The following is a 20,613-nucleotide window of genomic DNA, read 5'->3' on the forward strand; positions in this document are numbered from 1 at the left end:
ACACTGCAATGTGACAGGCACTTAGAATAGGGTTAACCAGAGGATGCTGTGAGAACTCAGGGGTCACATGGGCTGGGCTTGAAGCAGTCAGGAGTGTTGACTTCTTTTCCACTCTAATTTTATAAATTGTAGTATCCTGGACTTCTAAACTGGAATGGGTCTTAGACATCATCTAAATGCAGCCTCCAGAGGCTGAGACCAGTAGATTTAGTCCTCTTGGTTATAGGAGACATTAAGAAATGTTCCAACAGTTGAAATAAGTAACTTTAAAAATTTCCATTGAATTTAGCCTGAGATAAATTGGATGCTCTGGAAGTTTTTGTGACTCAACCATTGCTACTGCTACTTTATTGCTACGCCCTCCCTCCCTCCCCCACTTTCTTCCCCCTGAAGAAGCAGAACTAGAAGGGCTTTCAGCAAGGGAAAGCCTGCAGCCTCTTAGAGGAAGGAAGGCTTTTCTTTGAGGCTTGCATGTGGGCAGGTAAAGGAAGCTAGAAGCCGCGAGTCGCAGGACAGAGGAGAGAAGGAAAGAGAGGGCCAGGACGAGATAGATTTGAGTCTCCACCAGAGAAAATGCCATTCTCTTTTTATCAACTTCACAGTTTTTCAACTGTATGTTCAGCTTTGCTGTATCAGCATGATGCATGTAAAGTGAGTCTGTTCACAAATCACCTTTACTGAGAATATATCTCAGTGGCAGAGAATACTTTCTTTTAGGGACATACTTAATGCAAATCACTGTAGAAAAGCACTTGGAAATACGATGACTTCACAAATAATATTGTGTCATTCTTTCTGGGTGGCCATCTTAAGAACAAGAAGCATTTTTATCCCCAATCCCCCCAAAAAAGAGTCAATGACCCCTTGCCTTTCATCTGAGAATTTTCATATATACTCCTTTTTATTGTTTTCTGCTGAGAGCGGAGGAAGAGGGAATGGCATGCTAGATACAACTTTCTGTTACCTTTTGATTCAGGATGTATTTTGCTCACAGATTCTTAAATTGATCTAATGGTTTGAATTTCATTAGGCAGTGAAGAGTCTCCATCGAGTGACTTGAGAGGACAGGGACCGAAAGCCAACTTGGAAACTGAGGTATGGCTGATGATTCGGTTGTGCTGAGCTGTCAGTGGTGTAAGTACCTTGTCCCCACACGCAGACACATGTACACTTGAGCAGAACATAGCCCCTGTTCTCATTGTGCTTAAGATGTTTAAGTATTGTTACTGTCACATCCTGTGGGGAGAAGAGCTAAGACCCTCAGAATCTCAGATAATAGTGCCATCGTCGGTTCCATCTACTCAGCCAGAACCCCAGGAGTCACCCTGGTTTCTCCCTGTAACCCCACATTTAGTCCACGGCCAATTCTGATTGTTTCCACTTTGAAAATATAGCTTGAATCCATCTGTTTCTGTTTCTCCAGCTTCCACCCTTGTCTAAGCCACCACTTCAGTAGTTTCTCTCTTGGACTTCCTTCCTCTCCAACCCCTCCTCCAGACCCCACACAGCCCTGAGAGTTATCTTGAAAAACATAAACTAGGTCATGTCATTGCTCTGCTTGAACTTTACAGTGATTTCCCCTCATACTTAGAGTAAAATCTAGCGGTTTCTTTGGTTTGGGTTTTTTATCACAACCTATGTGCCTTACACAGCTTAGTCTCCATGCCTCCTTTCCAGCCTGATCTCAGGGCACCCTCCGAGTATGCGAGACGAGATGGCAGTTGTGGGGGCTGTGAACAGCAGTGCACAGGAGGCTCGACTTGCCAGCAGGAGCAGTGGGCAGCAGGCGGGAGGGCTTGCAAGGAGGACATTTGAGTGGAATTCTGCAAGTAGAGTGGAAGTGTACCAGAGGAGACAGAAAAAAGAGTCTTTCAGGCAAGAATAGTGGGCTAGACATAGAAAGGGCAGAGGAGATAGTGAGTCCCAGGTACTGCAGTGGTTCAGGGTGAGCTGTGGAGAGACAAGCCCTGGGAGGAGTGGGGCCGGATCAGGAAGGGCCTTGTGTGCTGGACTCAGCTGGAGTTTACTTTAAAGCAATAGAAGAGTCACTGATGGATGAAATATGAGATTAGTTTGATTTTCTTTTGTTTGTTTGTTTGTTTGTTTTTAAAGGTTGACATATATTCATGTTTAAATTTCACAGACTTGAAAGTAGACCTTTATATTGTCACAGGATGCTGTGTATTTTGTTTAACGCACTCGAGATTAGTCGTCTTGTTTTAAAAACCTCAGTTAACTTACCTGTTATGATGCTTTGGACTTTTCAGATATTTGCACCATCAGAGGAAGAGAAAAATCATGAAATTCCAGCACCACCAGAAAGTCCAAGTGGGAGAAATCTGAGTGGAATAGGTAAATTCCTTTTGGCAGTTATTCACATAATTTTTTCCTTGCATGTGGTTTTACCTTTTATTGCAGCTTAAGATTGATCGCTAATTCATAAAACACTGACAGGCTATATGAATTTACCTCTCGCTTTTTAACATAGAGTAGAGAAAACTCTGTACTATTTTCATTTTTAACGTATACTTTTTCTCATGAAGTGTCAAATCAGTATTGTGTCAATCAGTATTATGAAAGGTAATTGTTTAAATCGGATCTCTCCAAATAATTGTGGCCCAAAAATTTTACTTTGAAGCAAACCCTTGTTCTGTCCCAAAACTGTGTCTCTGTGGCCCTTCCTGCCCTTCCAGAGGCTATCACAGCTCATTTCCAAAGGCCAATCTGCAGCCTGTGTGCCTGCTTCTTTTAACCTCATACTCTTGGCCCTTGGACTCTGGCTGTGGCTGAGTCACTGAAGCTATTCCCAGCTTGCATAGCCTCTTCTCAGTCTCTCTGTGCGGTAGCCTTCAGCATCCACTGAAGAGTTTTTAGGGGAGATCCTAGTATCAGACAGGATTAGGGCAGCAGTTCTCAAACACTTTGGTCTCAGGATTATGTTCTGCTTTACACATGACCTCGTCTAAATCTGATCACCCCCCAAAGGCCCTGACTTCAATACCATCACACTGGGGATTAGGGTTTCAATGTATGGGGGGAGGGGTGCAATATATTCAGTTTTGGGGGGGACATAAACATCCAGTCCATAGCATTAAAAAACCTGAAGAGTTCAGGCAAAGCGTGAGCCAGGAGCAAAGATACATCTTGCAAAGTCCAATTTCTTATCTTCTCCCTTCGCCCCAGATGGAGGTAGTTGCTTTCTCATTCTTGGCCTCTGGGAAGATATCTTTGTGCTGTCATTCATGGCAGAAACCCTGAGACAGACTTACTCTGATTCAGTTTAGGAACCTGAATATATTATATTGTTCTGTAATTTTTTTTAACTTAGCCATATTTTGTGGGCATTCTTCGTTGTCATTGTGTGCAGGTCCACTTCATTTGTTTTATTAGTCATCTGTAATGTACTTTCTCATTTGTTATTAGACCTTTTAGTGGTCTCTAGTTTTTGTAGTTTGTACTGTTATAAATATGAACTTTCATATGCATGTAACCATGTATTTGCCCAGGTATTTTCTTAAAAGTGAACTGAGAGGTCCAAGCATATATAACTTTTGAATTTTCATGAGCACTTGCCACTCCCCCTAATTTGGAGCCAAATATTGAAGGATAAATAGGTGTGTATTGATGGACACGGCAAAGGGAAGGGCAGCGTGTAAGGAGTAGTGTGTCTAAATCCTCACCCAGGACTATCTGGGGCAGTCAGGGTGGGCACCTTCCAAGGCAAAACCATCTGAAAGGGCAGCCTTCAAGGTATGTGACCTCAAAAGCCTTAGAAACAGAAGTATCAGACAGTCCTGGAAGACCACCCCGAGACTGGGTAAGTCATTCATGCTGACATACTAAAGCCCTAACGATGACTGATCTACCCAAAACTTGAACAGATGCAATAGTTAAAATTTGTATGTGTGTGTTACAGTACAGATAATTAACATCCCATTTGTTAATTGTCAAGGAGGGAACATTTTTAGATTCTGAAGTCCTTTGTTCCCATAGTAGTATTTCAGATTACTTTACTGTGTTTAGGTGCAGTTCAATAGGAGATCTACTTACGTAAAAGGAAGTTGTTTAAAAGAAAAATGTGTGTTCTGTCATCGTTGAGTAGAAACAGTAGACTTTGTACTTCAAGTTTCCAAAGAATATAAATAGACCATTGCTGTTTGAGGGGATAGGGCCTAACTTTTCATTTGATGGCATTATTTTTAAACGAACCAGTGTTACACTGTGGCATAACAGTTAACTGCAAAGGCTCCCTTCCACCTTCCTTTGAAGCTTCAGATCACCAACATGGTTAAGTCACTGTAGTGATTTAATGGATCACTGCCATTATTGTAAAAATGCAGGCAACGTTGTTTTTGTTGTTTTCCTGTAGTGTGACAGCACACGGACTGGAGAAAATAATTGGTCAGAATTTTATAATCCACAAAGGCAGCTAGGCCACTTAGTGACACAGTCCTGCTTAACTACCCCAGAAGTCTCTAAATTAGTTTTCTGTGGTTCAGAAACAATATTCAGTTTCCTTATTTCTCATTTTTGAACAGCTGAAGTTCAGAGGGCGCCTTCGTTGGCGATTGAATCACTAAACGTAAGTCACCAACATGGCTTGGGTTTTGTTGTTATCGGTTGGGGTTATTTGGGTTTGGTGTTTTGAGAGTGGTTACGTTTAGGGGAGGGGCTCGCTGCACATTTCTTTAGGAGACAGGAGACCCTTGAAACGTGCTCTTCATTCGGGTTCAGCCTGCTGACACGTCCAGTTCCACGCTCAGCTATATGCACTGACCAGAAAAAGGGAGTCCGCCTGAATTCAGCAGCACTGTGTTCTAGTGGCTTTTTAGGCCAATGTCGTGAGCCAGAACTAGGAAACAGAAGGAGGCCCAGGCCCCTCAGACCAGGCAATTCCCCTGGTAATCCTAATGAAACCCTTCAAAGAACTAGAAACTTTCTATTTTTTTTATTACTATAATGGAATTGCAAATTGGACCATGTCTTAAATTATCCTGGTACTATAGGCCAAACTGATTTTAAGAACTAAAGTTCACTTTATGTTTTTAGAAAGCTTTTTTGAACATTCTGAACTATAATTGCCATATATACAAATTTTTTCCCAGCTGCGGTTCTCACAATCCCTTTTGTGCTTGAAAGGTTTTTTTGTGGTTTTTTGATTGTTTTTCTTAATGCATAGAGGAGTGAGCATTTTGTAAAGTGCTTGCAAATCGCAGGCAGCCAGCACAGTCTCTCAGTGCCCCAGAGGACTCAGAAGAGCTCTGCTTGCTACCAGACACCCACAGCATCAGAGGGCTTACCCCACCTTGTTGAAACATCCCAGTTTGCATCTAGAAACACACACAGTCTGCTGAGTAAAAGGAAGAGAAAAGCTCCCCCGATTCTGTTCAGGTTTACCCCCACCCCGAAGTTAAAAGAATTCTAAATGTGGCTGAAACCTCCAGAGCCAGCGAAGTGTTGTGAACTCCCCCAGCATGTGCTGGTCCTACCTTGTTTCCCCGAGTCCCCCAGCAGCTGCCTCTTCCTCGTCTAAGTATAACCATCCTTTCCAAATATGAAATTCTGTAATTAGGAATTAGAATGTTGTAGGATATTCTGAGACTTCCCCTCAGTTTAAAAAAAAAAAAAAGTATAATTGGTGAGATTTGCCAAAGGGAAGCCTTATAACAGAATGACAGAATCCTTCAGTATTTTTAAGTAAAGAGAAAAGAAAATCATGAGAGGCCATTAGATGGGAAGAGAATTCATGCAATTCCAAAACTTTTTCTCTCCTATTTCTTGCTTTTTTGCCATAACCATTTTAAAGACAAGAATAAACAGTGTGATGTTAACCTGTTAAACTGAAACTTCTTCAGAAAGAAAATACCCTGTGCTCTTGAGCTTCTGGGTAAAATTTAAAAGAACATATATTCTAGTTCCTTTTAGCATTCCCACAAATGGCCAGGTTATGTAAATTACCTTCCTTTTTTTTTTTTTCCAACCTTTGAGATTTTTGTGAGATTATCTGTAAGTAACCTTTTCTATTGTGTGTATAGGTCGAAAATTCAGGCTCAAGAACAAATGAAATTCATAGCATATCTCGTAACAAGGAAGGTAAGTTACGAATTTCATAGGAGGACTTTTAATATTAATTACGATTACCTAGCAGATGTTCTCTCATTTAATTCATATGATCTGGTGAAGTGAGTGTTGACGGCATCACATGTGCCAGTGAGGAAACTGGTTCATGGAGAGGTCCAGCGGCTCATTCAAGGCCACGTAGCTTGTACACGGTGCTTTGTGCTTAAATAGCTACCAGGACTTTGCCGGTAACCTCACAACGGATTTATCCAGCGTAAATACAAGGTGTATTGTCCCTGTGGTTTTTACTGTAGGACAAGTTCTGTGTTAAGTACTCACCTGTGTTGCCTCCAGACAGGCAGCCTCCATGTGGCGGCAGAGCAGGGAGTCACATTCGTGTGGCTCGTCACCCAGGAGCCGGCCCTCAGTCCACGCAGCCCTAGGGGCTGCCAACTCCAGAGCAATCATGCTCTTCTCAAACAAAATGTGGAATTATGTTGATTCCTTATTCCAAGAATGGAGAAAGAGGTCTTAATCCCCTACACGGTTATTTTTATAACGTATTATGTGCCATATTCAATCAAAGCAAAGCAGCAATAATTATAAACTCCCATGTACCCATCACCTAGATTTGTCTTATCTTAAAATGACATAAAAATGTTAACATTTGCTTCATAACCTTTTTCTAAAATGTTACAGATATAGTTGAATGCATATTATACCCTCCACAATCCCCATCTTTTTTTGTCATATTGATATGTATAATTCTAGTTGCTTTATTTCAGTGGCTCTTTAGTGTCACACTGTGTGACTATACCACAGTTACTGTTTTACTTCTTTTGTTAGTGGACATTTAGGGGTTTTGCAGCTTGTCCCAGCCACAGAGAGAGCCACCACGCACCAATTTCCCAGTGTACATGCAGTGTCCCTGTAACTCTAGGTGTGGAGTTGCTGGTTTGATAGGCACCTCTTCAGCTTTCTGAATGGGCCGCATTGTCCCCAAGTGTGCGGCAGTTGTCATTCCACGCCTTCTCCCGTGTTTGGTGTTGTCAGACTTTTGGTGTTGAAGGCTTGTAATCTGATGATGTTGAAACAGGATCTTTCATTTTCCCAATTTATTATTCAGAGATATCCAGTGATGGAAGAGACAACACGGAAGCCACAAGAGGTCATAGTGTTGGAGAAAATCCTACTGAAGAGGTGGGTTTTCATACGAAATTCAAATATTTCATGTTTTATGCGTGGTGTTTCCTTCTGTGCACAAAGGCTTTGCTTCTTTGTATGTATTAAAAATTGAGTGCATATGTTAAGAGTTCTCCGCACTACTTTGACTTGTTTATGCTCTTGTAAGCTTTAGGTAGTTTGGCAGGTCCAGGATTATTTGGGCATGTCCATACTGGATCACCAAGAATGTTTTTTCATATACTGCCTTTCATCAGTTCCTTAGTGGGCCACTGAGAGGAGAGAAGTGCGGCCAATCAACTTATGGCATGCCATCAGTTATAAGACATAGCTTGATTTCAGAGATAGTAAATGAGAATTTTTTTAATATATTTTAGAGAATTATTTTAGCATATTTTAACATATTTTAGAAATAACCAGAAATAGATTTGGATGTTTTGAATGGATTTACATTCAAATCTTAAAAAAAAAAAAAAAAAAGAAGACTCAAGCTTATAAAATGAATCTAATCCAGATCTAAATGTCAGAAGTATTATTCTAGATTTTTAGAAATTTTATTCCAAAAGCTAGAAACTAATACAATATGTGCCCTCTTTTAGTAGGTTTGGATCCAAATTCTACTGCCTTTAATATAGTCACTCTTAATTCCAGGTTGAAGAGGAAGAAACGGATATGCCTAAAAGAAAAAGGAAGAAGCAGTACCTCTCTTCAGAAGATGAGCTAGGTACTGAGAGTATTTGTGTTTCTGTTTCAGACGTGTTTGAGAATCATATTATCTTTGTATCCAAAATGGTGGGCCAATAACATAGAAAATTCTTGAGGGTAGTAATTTTTTTACTTTATAACGCTTGAGTCTGGTTTGTTTCCAGACTTACTTGATACCTCCAGGGTCTTTCTGGACTTGACTGAGAAACTAGATTGTTCCTGCAGAATACCCAGCCCCTGGAAATCACAAAAACCCAGCCTCTCTCTGTAACCTGGGCCTGGGACCCAGCCAGATGTCACTGAGGTCCTTATTTTATATCATAAGCAGGTCCCCCCCACCCCGAACTAGTGAAGCACCGTAGTAACGTATATGTGATAATAGCCCTTCTGTGCTTCATACGGTTGTGGTCTCGGTCCGTAACGACGCCATTGCTGCAGTGATGGAAGTGTTCTCTGTTTGCCTTGTCTAGTAGTAGCCACCAGCCATGTGTGACTGTTGAGCATTTGAATGTGGTCAGTGAATGAAAGACTGACTTTTTAATTGTAGTCAACTTAATTTAAATTTCAGTGGCCACATGTGGCAGATGACTCCTGACAGTGCAGAGGCTTTTACACTTTGATTCCTGACACAAAGTGCGAACTTAATAAACACTTGTTAAATAATATGTGGGAAAGAATGGATAATTAAATGCTTTCATTTTTTGGTTAGGAGCATGTGATCATTTTATGATTACTGAGTTCATGCTGTAGGCAGATACTATTCATGGTACTTTATACACATTCCTAATAACTGTGTGTTAGGTATTGTTGCCATTTTATAAATAAAGAAATTAAGATTCTGAGAAATTGTGACCATCTCCACCAAGTAAATCTGATTCCCAAGATCATGGTCTTAATCACTAAGCCTTGCCTCTTAGGTGATAATTCATTCAGGAAGCTAAAGGTATCTCTGGGAACTCTGTATGTCCTGAGCCCTCTCCATAGAGGCTCCTGCTTTGTTGGTGTCATTTGAGCATTTGTAGATTTTTTTGTTTTGTTTTTTATTTTTTCAGTTTGCTAGGGCCAAGGCCAGTGTTTGGTGCTCAAATCACATGACATTATAAGGACGTTTAGAATAACTTTGGTTTCACTGCATCATAAGCCTAAGAAAGAAGTCTCAAATGGTCTTAAAATAGAACTGTGCATTTCATTTTTCATTTAGCTTTTATTCCTTTGTGATTCTGTCCAAACTGATTTACAGATGATAATCCAGATGTCCTGGATTCCAAAATAGAAACGGCAGAGAGGCAATGTTCTGAAACTGAGCCACAAGATGCAAAGGTATTTTTTCCACATTTTAATTTTAAGTTTTAGAAGTAACCTAATTATATCACTGTGAATACTTACTTTATCTATATACATAGAGAGAGAGTTCGTTCTTGTATCCCTTTTACTTTATGTATCTCTAATAATAATCACTTTATTATAAAAGATGTATATTTTTTAGGCTCTCAAAGAAAAAAAAATGTTGCACTTTATAATCTTAAGCTGCAAGATTGTATTAATGCCACATTTTAAATATGATCATTGCTTAGGTTTTTGTTCAGTCGTATTATTGACTTCTTTAGGTTTCTAGGTGCTTTCTTCCAAAATGTAGTATGCTTTATTACAGAAATACTTGTATCCGAACAGTGAAATTCAGTGATACATACTATTTAAAATTTTGAATATTCGTCCTCTTTACCATACCTCCAGCCCCTAAAATATAGGTAGTCCAACGATGGGCCCTCCTCAGTTATTACTTTTTTCTCCTATATTCTTTTTTCCCCCAGATTGGATTTTTTTTTTTTTTTAATTGAAGTACAGTCAGTTACAAGGTGTCAGTTTCTGGTGTACAGTACAATGTCCCAGTCATGCATATACATACATATATTCATTTTCATATTCTTTTTCATCAAAGGTTATTATAAGATACTGAATATAGTTCCCTGTGCTGTACAGAAGAAATTTGCTCTTTTTAATCTATTTTTATATATAGTGGCTAACATTTGCAAATCTCAAACTCCCAAATTTATCCTTTCTCACACCCTTTCCCCCAGTAACCATAAGGTTGTTAACTATGTCTGCGAGTCTGTTTCTGTTTTGTGGATGAGTTCATTAGTGTCCTCTTTTTTTCTTTTTTTTTTAGATTCCACATATGAGTGATATCATATGGCATTTTTCTTTCTCTTTCTGGCTTCCTTCACTTAGAGTGATGATTTCTAGGTCCATCCATGTTGCTACAAATGACATTATTTTACTCTTATTCTCATCCGTGACTCAGGAAAGTGGCTCACGATTTTTTATTTCTGCTCTTACCATCTCTTGTTCTGGGCCCAGGCTTCTCCATTCCCTGGTAGATAATCTTCTTAGGTGTCCTCCTGTTTCTGAGACTCAGTACTTCCCATTGTCTGTTCAGTCTCCCTCCCTCTTCTCATTCTCTCTCTTTCCCTAATTCGTCTTTCTCCACTTTGTTTTGTAATTGTCAGCTTATAAAAGCATGCAGCTGACTTCCAGCTCACTAAAGCCAGCTTATAGTCTCTTTTTCACACAGTAACTGATAAACTAAATAAAACGTAGTAAAAGAATTTTAACAACGAAAGTGGTAAAGTCACACTTTGCCATGAATTTCAGTTGGTCATGGCCAAGGAAAGAAACTGGCTTTTAAAAAGCCCATCACTGCCGTGCCCTATCCAGAACAAAAGCCTCGAGATAGTACTCCTGAATTTGGAGAGAAGCAGTTAAAGGGTATACTTTTATTTTCCCTTCAATTTCATGTAAATTTTTTAATGTTAAATTTAAATATACTCTACCTTAACCATTTTCATTTAAAAATCATATATACAAATAATAATATTATAAAACAGTATTCTGATTTTAAGTTTAATTTGTATATTTTTGTTTATAATTATATTAGTATTATAGTACAAACAATTTGGTATTTCATGCTCAAAACTTTTTTTGCAACTAAAGGCAAATAATTCAACTGTTGAGAAATCAGCAGTTCTCTTTGTTACCTTCTGCTTTATCCCTTTCCCCCAGCCCCTCCCCTCCACCACCCAACAAAGAAAAAAAAATCTGTTGTAAATTCCTTTCAGTTCTTTCTTTGGAGTTTCTCTTAAAAAGTCCAGGGTGAAGGAGCCGAGTGACTTCCTCTTTGCAAGGAAAAAATAATGGCCTTGTTGCTTTATAGTTGAACCTTATCTCATGCTTTTCTGCCTGCAGAATTTGTTATCTTTTTGTATGGTCTCCTGAGCAGCAAAATAGTTACCTTTTAAAAAATTTCCAACAAACATCTAAAATACTGCTTGGAATATGTTGTTGAAATTGAAAGGAAAACTTTGGGGAGGATAAGTGGAAGCAGGGTCAAGTATGAAAAAGAAGCTTCTTGTCTTGTTCAACTTCTCTGTAGGAAGAGAATTCTGAAGATTTGGAAGAGTTATCGAAAACAAGTTCTAAGGCAAACAGCTCTGCTTCAAGGGCCATGGAAGAAAAAGGTGAGCAACACATCTACATAGATAAATTGTTTTGAGAAGAGACTAATCCTTCAAAGCAGCCAGCACATCTCTCACGAGGCTCCGCCAGCTGAAACCACAGTTCACTGACTTGCCTTCCCTTTTATAACACAGTCTGATGTGCTGAGTATCACTAGGGCTTAGGATTTGTAGTTTGGACCCTGTCCTACCCAAAGTATGCTTCTTACCAGCTAACCAGACTCCAGCTTATTAACTTCGGTGGTGTCCGCCTGAGAACGGAGTCTGTGTGTGCACGTGACAGGGACGACACAGGTCCCCTCGGTAGGTGTCCTGGCTGACTGTGGTCCCCAGCAGTGAACAGGGCTCTGCTCTCTCTGCAGATGAATATAGCAGTGGTGAAGCTGCTGGTGAAAAGACAGAGCAGAATGATGATGACAGCATAAAATCTCAGGAGGTGAGGAATGTTTTTCGTATTTATTTGTTCAGATTTATTTAAGTACTAAAAACAAGTAAAATGCACTCAGTGCTATTCCCCATATTTCTTAAGTACTTTTGAAGTAGCTTTTTTTTAGTACATTGGGACAGCATTTCATGCGGTACACTTGATCACTGTCATTTTGATTAATTCTGTTCTCTGTATCTTCGTTTTATCCAAACGTTTGTATGAGACCTAATTGTGTCGGCCATGTGGGATCGGCCGAGAGCTGTACCTCGGTGTCCATGTTAGTTCCTGACTTGGCAGCTTAGCACGGCCAGGCCAGGCACCAGTTCAGGTCAGAGAACAGGGCTGCTGAGCCCTGGAGTCTGGCAGGAAGAAATGGGGGCAGCAGCAGGGTGTGCAGAAGGCCTGCGGCAAGTGCCGAACGGGACCCAGTTTGACAAGGCGACATCAGGGACTCCTGGGAGGCTGCAGGAGCAGGCAGACCTCCAGCACTACCCGTTCCAGGCCCCTTCAGATTTGCGAGAGCCCAGGAGGGCACAGAATCCTGGTGACATGAGACAGAGGCCCATAAATCAAGGGAAACAACCTGTACACCAGCCAGGTCTTCTAGACATTGCCAAGTTTGCCAGTCTTGATATAACTTTTTAATAGTTCTGTTTGTTTTCAGTGGCCTCCTTTTTTTTTTTTAATAAGTAATCACATTTGGTCACAAGTGACTAGGACTAAATCCACATTTAAATGGACACATATATTTATTACAGAAGTAAAAGCTAACACTGAGAGCTTATTTCCATTACCTAAATCCCATAATCCTCACGACTCGGTAAATTCTACTCCAGTTAGCAATGTTTATCAGGTGAGGGAATTGCACTGAGAGCAGTGAAGCACCAAACCCAGGATCACGTATTTTTTAAGAGACGCAGCTGGGATTTGAGACCTCTGAAGAGAGAACTCTAAATCCTATTTTGGGAAGACAAACTTGCATAATACAGAATGAAAAATTTTTATTGCTTTTTTTTTTTCCTTTTCCCCTTAGGAAGATCAACCAGTAATTATTAAAAGGAAAAGAGGAAGACCTCGTAAATACCCTGTAGAAATAGCATTAAAAACAAGTAGGTATTTGGTGTCTTTTCAGTTCACATGCAAGAGATTTTCAAACTGATTTTCTAAGACTTGTATTTTTCATTTTTTAGAAGATGACTACAAAACAGATACTGGCATCGTCACTGTAAGTAATTGCAAAAGATGACAACTCCTCAGACGTCTGCTCTTGACCTAGAAAGAGTTCACTGCAACATTAGTATTTTCAACTACCTTTGTTTTAAGTATTTGAAAAGCTTTAAAAGACTTTCATAAATAAAACATCAAATAACCATTCCAAAGATATTTTGATTACTGATAGCTTCATATAAACATAATTATATCAGTTGTAATTCAGTCTGGCTCTATCCTCACTTGTGAGCTTGGCATATAAAAATTATTTAGGGGCTTATCTTCTTGTCATCCTTGACTAAAGTATGGAAAATAGCTGTTTTGTATGATTTTTAGATAGTAGTTTCTTTTTGGAAACCTTCAAAGTGTCTCACCATCTTACTACTTTCTGTGGAGTTAATTTTATAAAATGTATGCTAGTTTCAGTGCAGGAAAATCCACAGTACTGCTTTATCTTTTCTAACATTCTTTATCTTTGGTTCTGAAGTGTATACCCAACAAAATTATTATATCAAGGCTTCATTGCCTGGGTTTCAGTGATAGCATTGTTAAGGGGACAAACCACGCCCACTGACCTAACAAAAGCAAATGGGATTCAAGCCTCAGCTCTGCCACTTACTTGCAGATCTGTGACACTGTGCCAATCATGTGACCCTCTCGAGACTCCCATTTCCTTGGATATAACAATACCTGCATTAATTATCTCACGAGAATTCTTACAAGATAACAGAAACAAAGAGCCACATGTAAAGGTGTGAATGCATTTACCAGCATGTAAGATGGTTTGCCAGGGTTGGGGGACCTCCGGTGCGTGTTTCCCGGTGCAGCAGCAGAGTGGCCAGGGAAGAGGCTTGTGGCAGCCCTAGTTCTCCTTCTGGAAAGGCCTGTGTGTTCAGAGTCATAGGCAGCCATGGCTTGGTATAGTCAACTGCAGAAAGTAGGCTCCAACTATGCTGCCTATGTAATAAACAGCAGTTCTAAACCTTCTTTACATTATTGATTAACTTTTTGTGTTATGATGACAAACTACTGACTTCAACTTTCTGTTTGTTTAAATTTAGGTAGAACAGTCTCCACCTGGCAGCAAACTGAAAGCAATGCAGACGGGTGTGTACCTGAAGCCCTGCCCTGTGCATGATCTGAGGGAGGGGTGGGGGAGCTGGCTGGCAGGGGAGGTTGTAGAGTGTCACGCTTCTCAGTGATGTGGGTGCCTTTCTTGGTGGAAAAGGCTGTCCTTGTAGCCATGAGAGACCATAGCTCTTGGCTTTTCCTGTGATCTGAGTCATTCTCAGATTCTCTGTTAGTCTGGAAAGCCTTTAAGGAGGAGGGTGAAGGCAACAAAAAGCAAAAGAGGGAAGGCACCACTGTGTCCAAACCACACTTTACAGGACATGTGTCAGGGACAAGTAGATCAGTGTGGGAACTGGCACCCTTATCAGGAAGACAGGAGTTCAGCCCAAGAGGCTCTTGTTCTCAGAAGGAGAATTCTGAAAGCAGCCTGTGCAGCTTACAGAGCTAGGATGCAAGAGAGGAAATTGTTTCAGTGAAGTATTTTTGGCCTCATTCCAAGGAGAAAAAAAATATTCCAAAATGCTGATAATGTTTAGCTCTGGGTGGTGAGATGATAGGAGCCCTCCGTGTTGTTACTGCTGCCTGCATTTTCCAGAGTGTTTACCACGTGTATATATTAAATTCACAGTTTAAATTTTTTTACATACAAGCAAAAAGAGCGATTGGTAGATTTTTTAAGTGTTGACATAGGCAAAAAAAGATGAATACGACAGCTATTTTGAATCAAATAAACAGTGTGGTCAGATCAGGAAAGTACATGTTCTGATATCAAGGCAAAGCAACTGTGTAATTTAAAGGTTTTTCCACATTTAACTATGTGTGTGATCCTGTGATCATGCTTTTTCTTGTCTCTTTGAAAATTAAGGAGGTTTATTTTTTTTAACAAAAGATTCTCCTGATGTTTCGTTTTTAACCATTTTTTATTCATAATTTTATAATTAAATTCATAGAAGAAGAAATCTTTATAATTCGAATGTCCTTTAAAGACTATTTTAAGCCATGTGATTATGTTCGAGGCTCGTTCATCAGTTGTTTTCTGAATCTGGGTAATGGTGACCCTTTTGAGACTGGATTCTTCTTTGTGGGCCTTGTTCTTGGTTTTTAACTCTTCTCTCTGTGTTAGCAAAGTGAACTTGGAGAAAAGGCAGCGACACAGTCTTCCTCACTATTAAGTCCACCTTTGGGTTATTGATTGTCTCATCAGCATCCTCATAATTTTAGCTTCATTTTTTTTTTTCAACCAAGCTACATTCTCAGAAAATGGTAACATCTACAGAAAGCAAATATATAAAGAATAGGCAAATACAACCTAAAATGGACTTATGAAATGTCACTTCTCTAGATACCATGATATAAGTGCATGGAGTCGAAAGAATCCCACCTACCACCCCACCTGCTGGTTATGTGACTCTGAACTAGTTACTCAGACCTCATTTTTCCTGACTACAAAACGGGGGTTGTACTATATATAGAGCTACATTGTGGTTTCAGTGAAGTCTGTAATCCTGACCTGCGGTTCCTGCTGCATCTGGGGGGGGTCCCTAGTTGTCCCCTCCCTCTTCCCTTTTCGGGTTCAGGGGATTGGAGCTGAAAGAGAGACCATGAAGGTGGTGTAGCCCAACTCCTCATCTCACAGGTGAAAAAACTCAGGCTTGGGGAATTTAAGTAATAAGCCCAGATCACATAGCTTATTTGTGACAGGTCTAATATGCAGACTTCAGCGTCCTGGCTTTTGTTCTGTTGTGCTCTCTGCTTAGGTATTCCACCTCGATCTTTGCTTGGCTGCTGTAAAAAATAATGATAAATTGTGTAACAGTACCTTAATTAGCTCTGGTACATTCATAGACTACAAGCCAGACTGTTGAAATTAAATTTGATAAAGTATTAATGCAGAGATTTTCCTTTTCTTAAAGATGAGTCCAATAAAGAAACACTTAACCTACAAGAACGAAGTGGAAGCAATGTAAGTGTTAACGCTGTTATCAAGACGTGAACTTTAGAAATAAACTTAGTAGATGCTCCAGTGACCACCCTTTCAACTTTAATTTTATTGCCTTTAGGATGATGATGAAAAAACTGTGGCGAGTGTGCGGCGGAGAGGAAGAAAGCCCAAACGTTCGCTCACTCTGTCAGATGATGCTGGTACGTTCCTGGCAGATTCTTAATTCCAGAGTCTTATCATTTCAGAATCACCTTTTTAAGAGGCCTTCTTTGGAGGAGGGGAAATCCAGTGGGGTGCAGCTAGTATTAATATTACATAAATATGTGTGAAATGGCTCTAATCCTGTGTCAGAAATGGTACATCCCAGATGCTTTTCTGAGTACATGTGAATTTTTCGCAAATGCTGGCTGTGAACTGCCTAAGTAAACTATCCCAAATGTGTTTGAGATTAAGTTAAACAGTTGTGAATTGCAAGTGCTGAAACAAAAAGGAAGTGGAAAACCACTTCTTCTGCCTCCAGGTCCCTAATCTCCTATGTTCCAAACGGCGTGACTCTGCCCTTGGGAAGTGTACAATCCAGGTGTTACCCTTCTCTCTGAACAGAATCCTCCGAGCCGGAAAGAAAACGCCAGAAATCAGTTTCTGAAGCGGCTGAGGACAAGAAAGACCAGGATTCTGATGAGGAAGAGGAAGAGGAGGAAGAGGATGAGCCCTCTGGAGCCACCACGAGGTCCAGCGCCAGATCAGAGGCTCAGAGGTAACGGGGCCACGGAGAGCTTCCCGAGCCAGCAGGCAGCTTCGGGTTTCTCAGGGTTCTTCTCTTTGACTCACTCCCGCCACTCGTCAGCCCTTTCCTTTCAGTTTATCTTCAGAGAGCACATGCTCAGCCCTCTGACATTTCAGTTCCGCTTGGAGAACCCGTTTTCCTTCTTAAACCATTTCTGAGGATCACTTTGGACTCTTCGCCAGGTTTTAGATACCTGTTTGGTAGATCAGTTCCTTCACAAATATTTATCGAGCGTGAGTAGATACCTCTGACGCTGTGCTGGAAACACAGGTCATACAACGCAGCCCCTGCAGCAGCGCGCTTAGCTGCGGCGCGAGAGGAGCAGCCTGCCCGTCCCTGCGCTAAGGTGCACCTGGGACAGGCCCGCCCCCTGAAACCACCTACGTGCGGCCGTTTTGGGCTTGCGTACATTTCCCAGAGTACGTTCTCCCAAACCCTAGGAGAGCCAGAGGCCTCTGGAAAAAAGAGGACCGTGGTCAAATGAGTTTGGGGAGTGCCACTGAGTTCTCGCTCCTTCGTAAGCCACACTGTACATTGACATTAAGGGCCTGTCCTAGTCCTGAAGGGAGGAAACCTGTTTAGTTTCGTCAGTTAGACTTTGCACACCCTCACCTGTGTCACTGTGCCTGTTAGCATCGGCGTTCCTTTCCCCACAGCACATTTTGAGAAATGCTGCGTCTCTTTACAGTCTTAGCTTTCTCTGAAGCAAGAATACTTTGTTTTTAACGTGGTTCACAAGCTGTTCATCTTGGCATCGTCTTCTATAATCTCACTACCCAAGATTAGTCAGAAAGTTCGGGAACATTTATTTCAAGAGTATCACTTACTAACACCTGCCACTGTAGTATAAAGTAATATGTTTACATAAAAAAACAACCTATTTCTAATTCCTCCAAACTTGTACATTATTAGCCATTCGTGCCCTGGTTAGTTTCTGAGAGAATCAGATTTTAGAGCCAGAAGACTCGCGCTCACAGGGCTGGAGGTGCGGTGGTGGTCGCACAAGTGTTGTCTAGGAGGGGCAGCTCGGGTAGACGGAAGCCACAGAATCAGGGTTCCTGCTGGTAGACAGAATGGGGGTGCACTCGGATGAGACACCGCCCAGCACCACCGCCTCCCCCTTAACAGTCCTGGAAGATCGTCCAGTACAGTAGAGCCCAACCCAGAGAAGTTTCCGTAGCTCTTCCCGGCATCTCCCCCTGAGTGTCTGAAAGTAGCTAACAGATTTGCCTTTTAAAATTCATTCCACAAAAATAAACCATATGTGACGTGTGGCTCTGCAATCACCTGGGTTACTGGTGCTTCTCCTTCAATGCACTCGAGGGGCTGTGACTTACAGGCGGGTTCTTTCCCCTCCAGATACCTCGGCCTCGGTTGATTGGTTCCAGGGCTCTGGAGTGGTTACAACCTCACAGATTCTCAGGGTCGGATGGGGTCTGGGGAGGTACTGCCTACCCGTCAGTGCCCCCGTCACTACCCAGCAGCTCCTCTGGAAGGGTCTTTCGGCTCCTGCACGCTGCCTCGGGGCCCGGGTAGGTCGCCTCCCCAGCTCTTTTCCTGTGTTCCGTGGAAGCCGCCTCCCCGCAGCTTCTCCCCTGGGAGCCCCCCGTACAACTTGCCCCGACACACTGGGGGCCAGCTTCCAGGTCTTCTCCTTTTGTTCGTTCGCTTCAGTTTACCTTTATTTTCGTCAAGAAGCAAATGTTCTACACGAAGTGTGCGCTAATGAATCCGGAAGAGGACTGTCCACCGTGTCTCCTAGACACCGCACCTCAGCTCGCCCCGGCTTGCTGGCTCCCTCGGCCTGAGCTGCGCACCAGCTCAGCTCAGGAGTCAGACCTCCTCTCCCTGATACTGGGCCCATCGACTGTTTGGACCCAGTAACGGGGCCTGACCATTCAGCTTCGTGAACTGTGCTTTCATCAGTCTTGGCCCCTCGTTCTGCTCTGGTGAGCATTTTGGGATCTTATCTCACCAGCCAGGGTATTTTCTGTTTATCACAGATTCATCTTCAAATCACAACATGCCATCCTGCACAGTGAAGGCAGAGCCAGAGTCTTGCAAGCAGAGTTAGTCTTCATGATGAAACGCAGCTCTGCTCCCCAGCAATGGGCCAGAAAGCCAACCGTTTTCCTGCTTGTGGTCCCCATTCCCTGCCTTGCCCTCCAGGAGCCTGGACCTTTCTTGAGTCCCAGGGCCTGGCGTGCCCAGTGCTCCCCTGCCCGGTGTTTCTGTAATCTGTTTCAGAAAGCATCCCAGCGAGCCGTCTACATGCACAGCGTCCAAACGTGGCAGCCCACAAACAGTCTCTCCTAGACAGCGCCAAAAATCAGTAAAAGAATTTATTTACCAGCAAAAAAGCAAATCTCCCCCAGTAGGAGGCTGGGTCCTGCCTACACTTAGGGTCACTTTTAGCCCCGAGACTGTTTCTGGTGCAGTGATGCTTTCTTCCTAAGTTTCTCTAAAATTTCTGTCTTGCCAAATAACTGTCTTTGGGAATCATTGGTTTCCCAAATGGAAACCTACTCCAAACGGACCAGGAAGAGCAGCCAGAAGGAGTCCTGGCGGCCTCGCCAGTCTGTCCCACCTCATGGCCTCCCACACAGGCTTGTCCTTGATCCTGTGAGCCTTACATGCTGACTCCCACCACCGGGACCGAAGGCCAAGCGTATTTCTTTCCGAGTGGTCACAGATCTGAATGCTTGGTTAAATCGGTGCAGCATGATCGAGCAGATAACAGCCCAGAGCACTGGAGGGGCAGCGAGGCAACAGGAGAGCCCCCTGAGGCACAGCCACTGGCCCATTTGCACGTTCCCCACCGCCCAGTTCCCGCTTCCCACAAGTTGTGCCCAGCCTGCTCCGAGCTTTTGCTGGTGCTGGTTCTTCCTTGAGGAGCCCCCTCGCCACCAGCCCCCAGGCAGCCAGGTCCTTCCGCCCAGCACAGACACCACCCCCCTTCAGGACGCCGCCCCATCTGCTTCGGCCCATCTTCCTCCTTCCCGCTGCACCTCCGGTCAGGGCTGCGCAGTGAGGGCGGCCGAGGCCACTGCCTTCAGTGTGTTCCTTTTCCTTCCCCCCTCTGAGTTATAAACGTCTTCCTTGAGATCAGGGACTTGTCTTGCTTTCTGTACATTACAGCATCAAAAACTAAGACTTCACAGTATACAAAAACTCCTCTGATGTCTCATCACGTTTGATCTTCACAGCACACTTACAACAGGTATATGCGTCATCGTCCCCAGCTTACGGAAAGGGGGCAAACTGAAGTGCCAGGCACGCTGCACATAGGCTGTCCCATCCGTCCTTGTTGGGTACAATGTAGCACTTTTCCTTATTTTACATGTGAGGAGAAGACTCTCAGGCAAGCCTGGTTCATTATGTGCAGACCACTCACAGAGGCTCTTGCTAAGATGCAGGCTCTGATTCTGTAGAGACAGATAAACAAGATAGTGACTTTAACATGATTAATTGAAGTTTCCGACAAATCACTCTAAAGGCAAAATGGAGAGCAGGGATAGGCTCCTGGCAGGGAGACAGGGCAGAAAACTCTTCTCAAGTTCCTGTGCCTTCTCTGACGCCACCAGCTGTCCTGCACGAAGCTCGGCCGTGTCCCTGCTCAGACACAGGCTGCCGCGCTGCTGTGTTCTTGCCGGTTGTCTCAGCGTGGGACCGGCTGTTGATTTCTTTATGTTTTAGACAGAAGAACTAGGGCCTAGAG

At 42.5% G+C, this 20,613-nt stretch overlaps 1 protein-coding gene across 1 annotated transcript in view; it reads left to right on the forward strand.

Moving 5' to 3' along the window:
• Positions 1-20,613, forward strand: part of BOD1L1 (biorientation of chromosomes in cell division 1 like 1) — a 48,745-nt gene that overhangs the window by 26,502 nt on the left and 1,630 nt on the right. The window contains exons 11-25 of the mRNA XM_031437227.2: positions 1,031-1,095; positions 2,268-2,352; positions 4,539-4,582; positions 6,036-6,093; positions 7,187-7,260; positions 7,894-7,966; positions 9,188-9,267; positions 11,378-11,462; positions 11,822-11,895; positions 12,920-12,995; positions 13,077-13,111; positions 14,157-14,202; positions 16,080-16,129; positions 16,227-16,308; positions 16,712-16,865. Of these exons, the coding sequence (XP_031293087.2) occupies positions 1,031-1,095; positions 2,268-2,352; positions 4,539-4,582; positions 6,036-6,093; positions 7,187-7,260; positions 7,894-7,966; positions 9,188-9,267; positions 11,378-11,462; positions 11,822-11,895; positions 12,920-12,995; positions 13,077-13,111; positions 14,157-14,202; positions 16,080-16,129; positions 16,227-16,308; positions 16,712-16,865 (1,081 nt within the window). The remainder of the gene's footprint in view (positions 1-1,030; positions 1,096-2,267; positions 2,353-4,538; positions 4,583-6,035; positions 6,094-7,186; positions 7,261-7,893; positions 7,967-9,187; positions 9,268-11,377; positions 11,463-11,821; positions 11,896-12,919; positions 12,996-13,076; positions 13,112-14,156; positions 14,203-16,079; positions 16,130-16,226; positions 16,309-16,711; positions 16,866-20,613) is intronic.

This window comes from Camelus dromedarius, chromosome 1 (genome assembly GCF_036321535.1).
Source record: "Camelus dromedarius isolate mCamDro1 chromosome 1, mCamDro1.pat, whole genome shotgun sequence".
In the NCBI taxonomy this organism is placed as follows: domain Eukaryota; kingdom Metazoa; phylum Chordata; class Mammalia; order Artiodactyla; family Camelidae; genus Camelus; species Camelus dromedarius.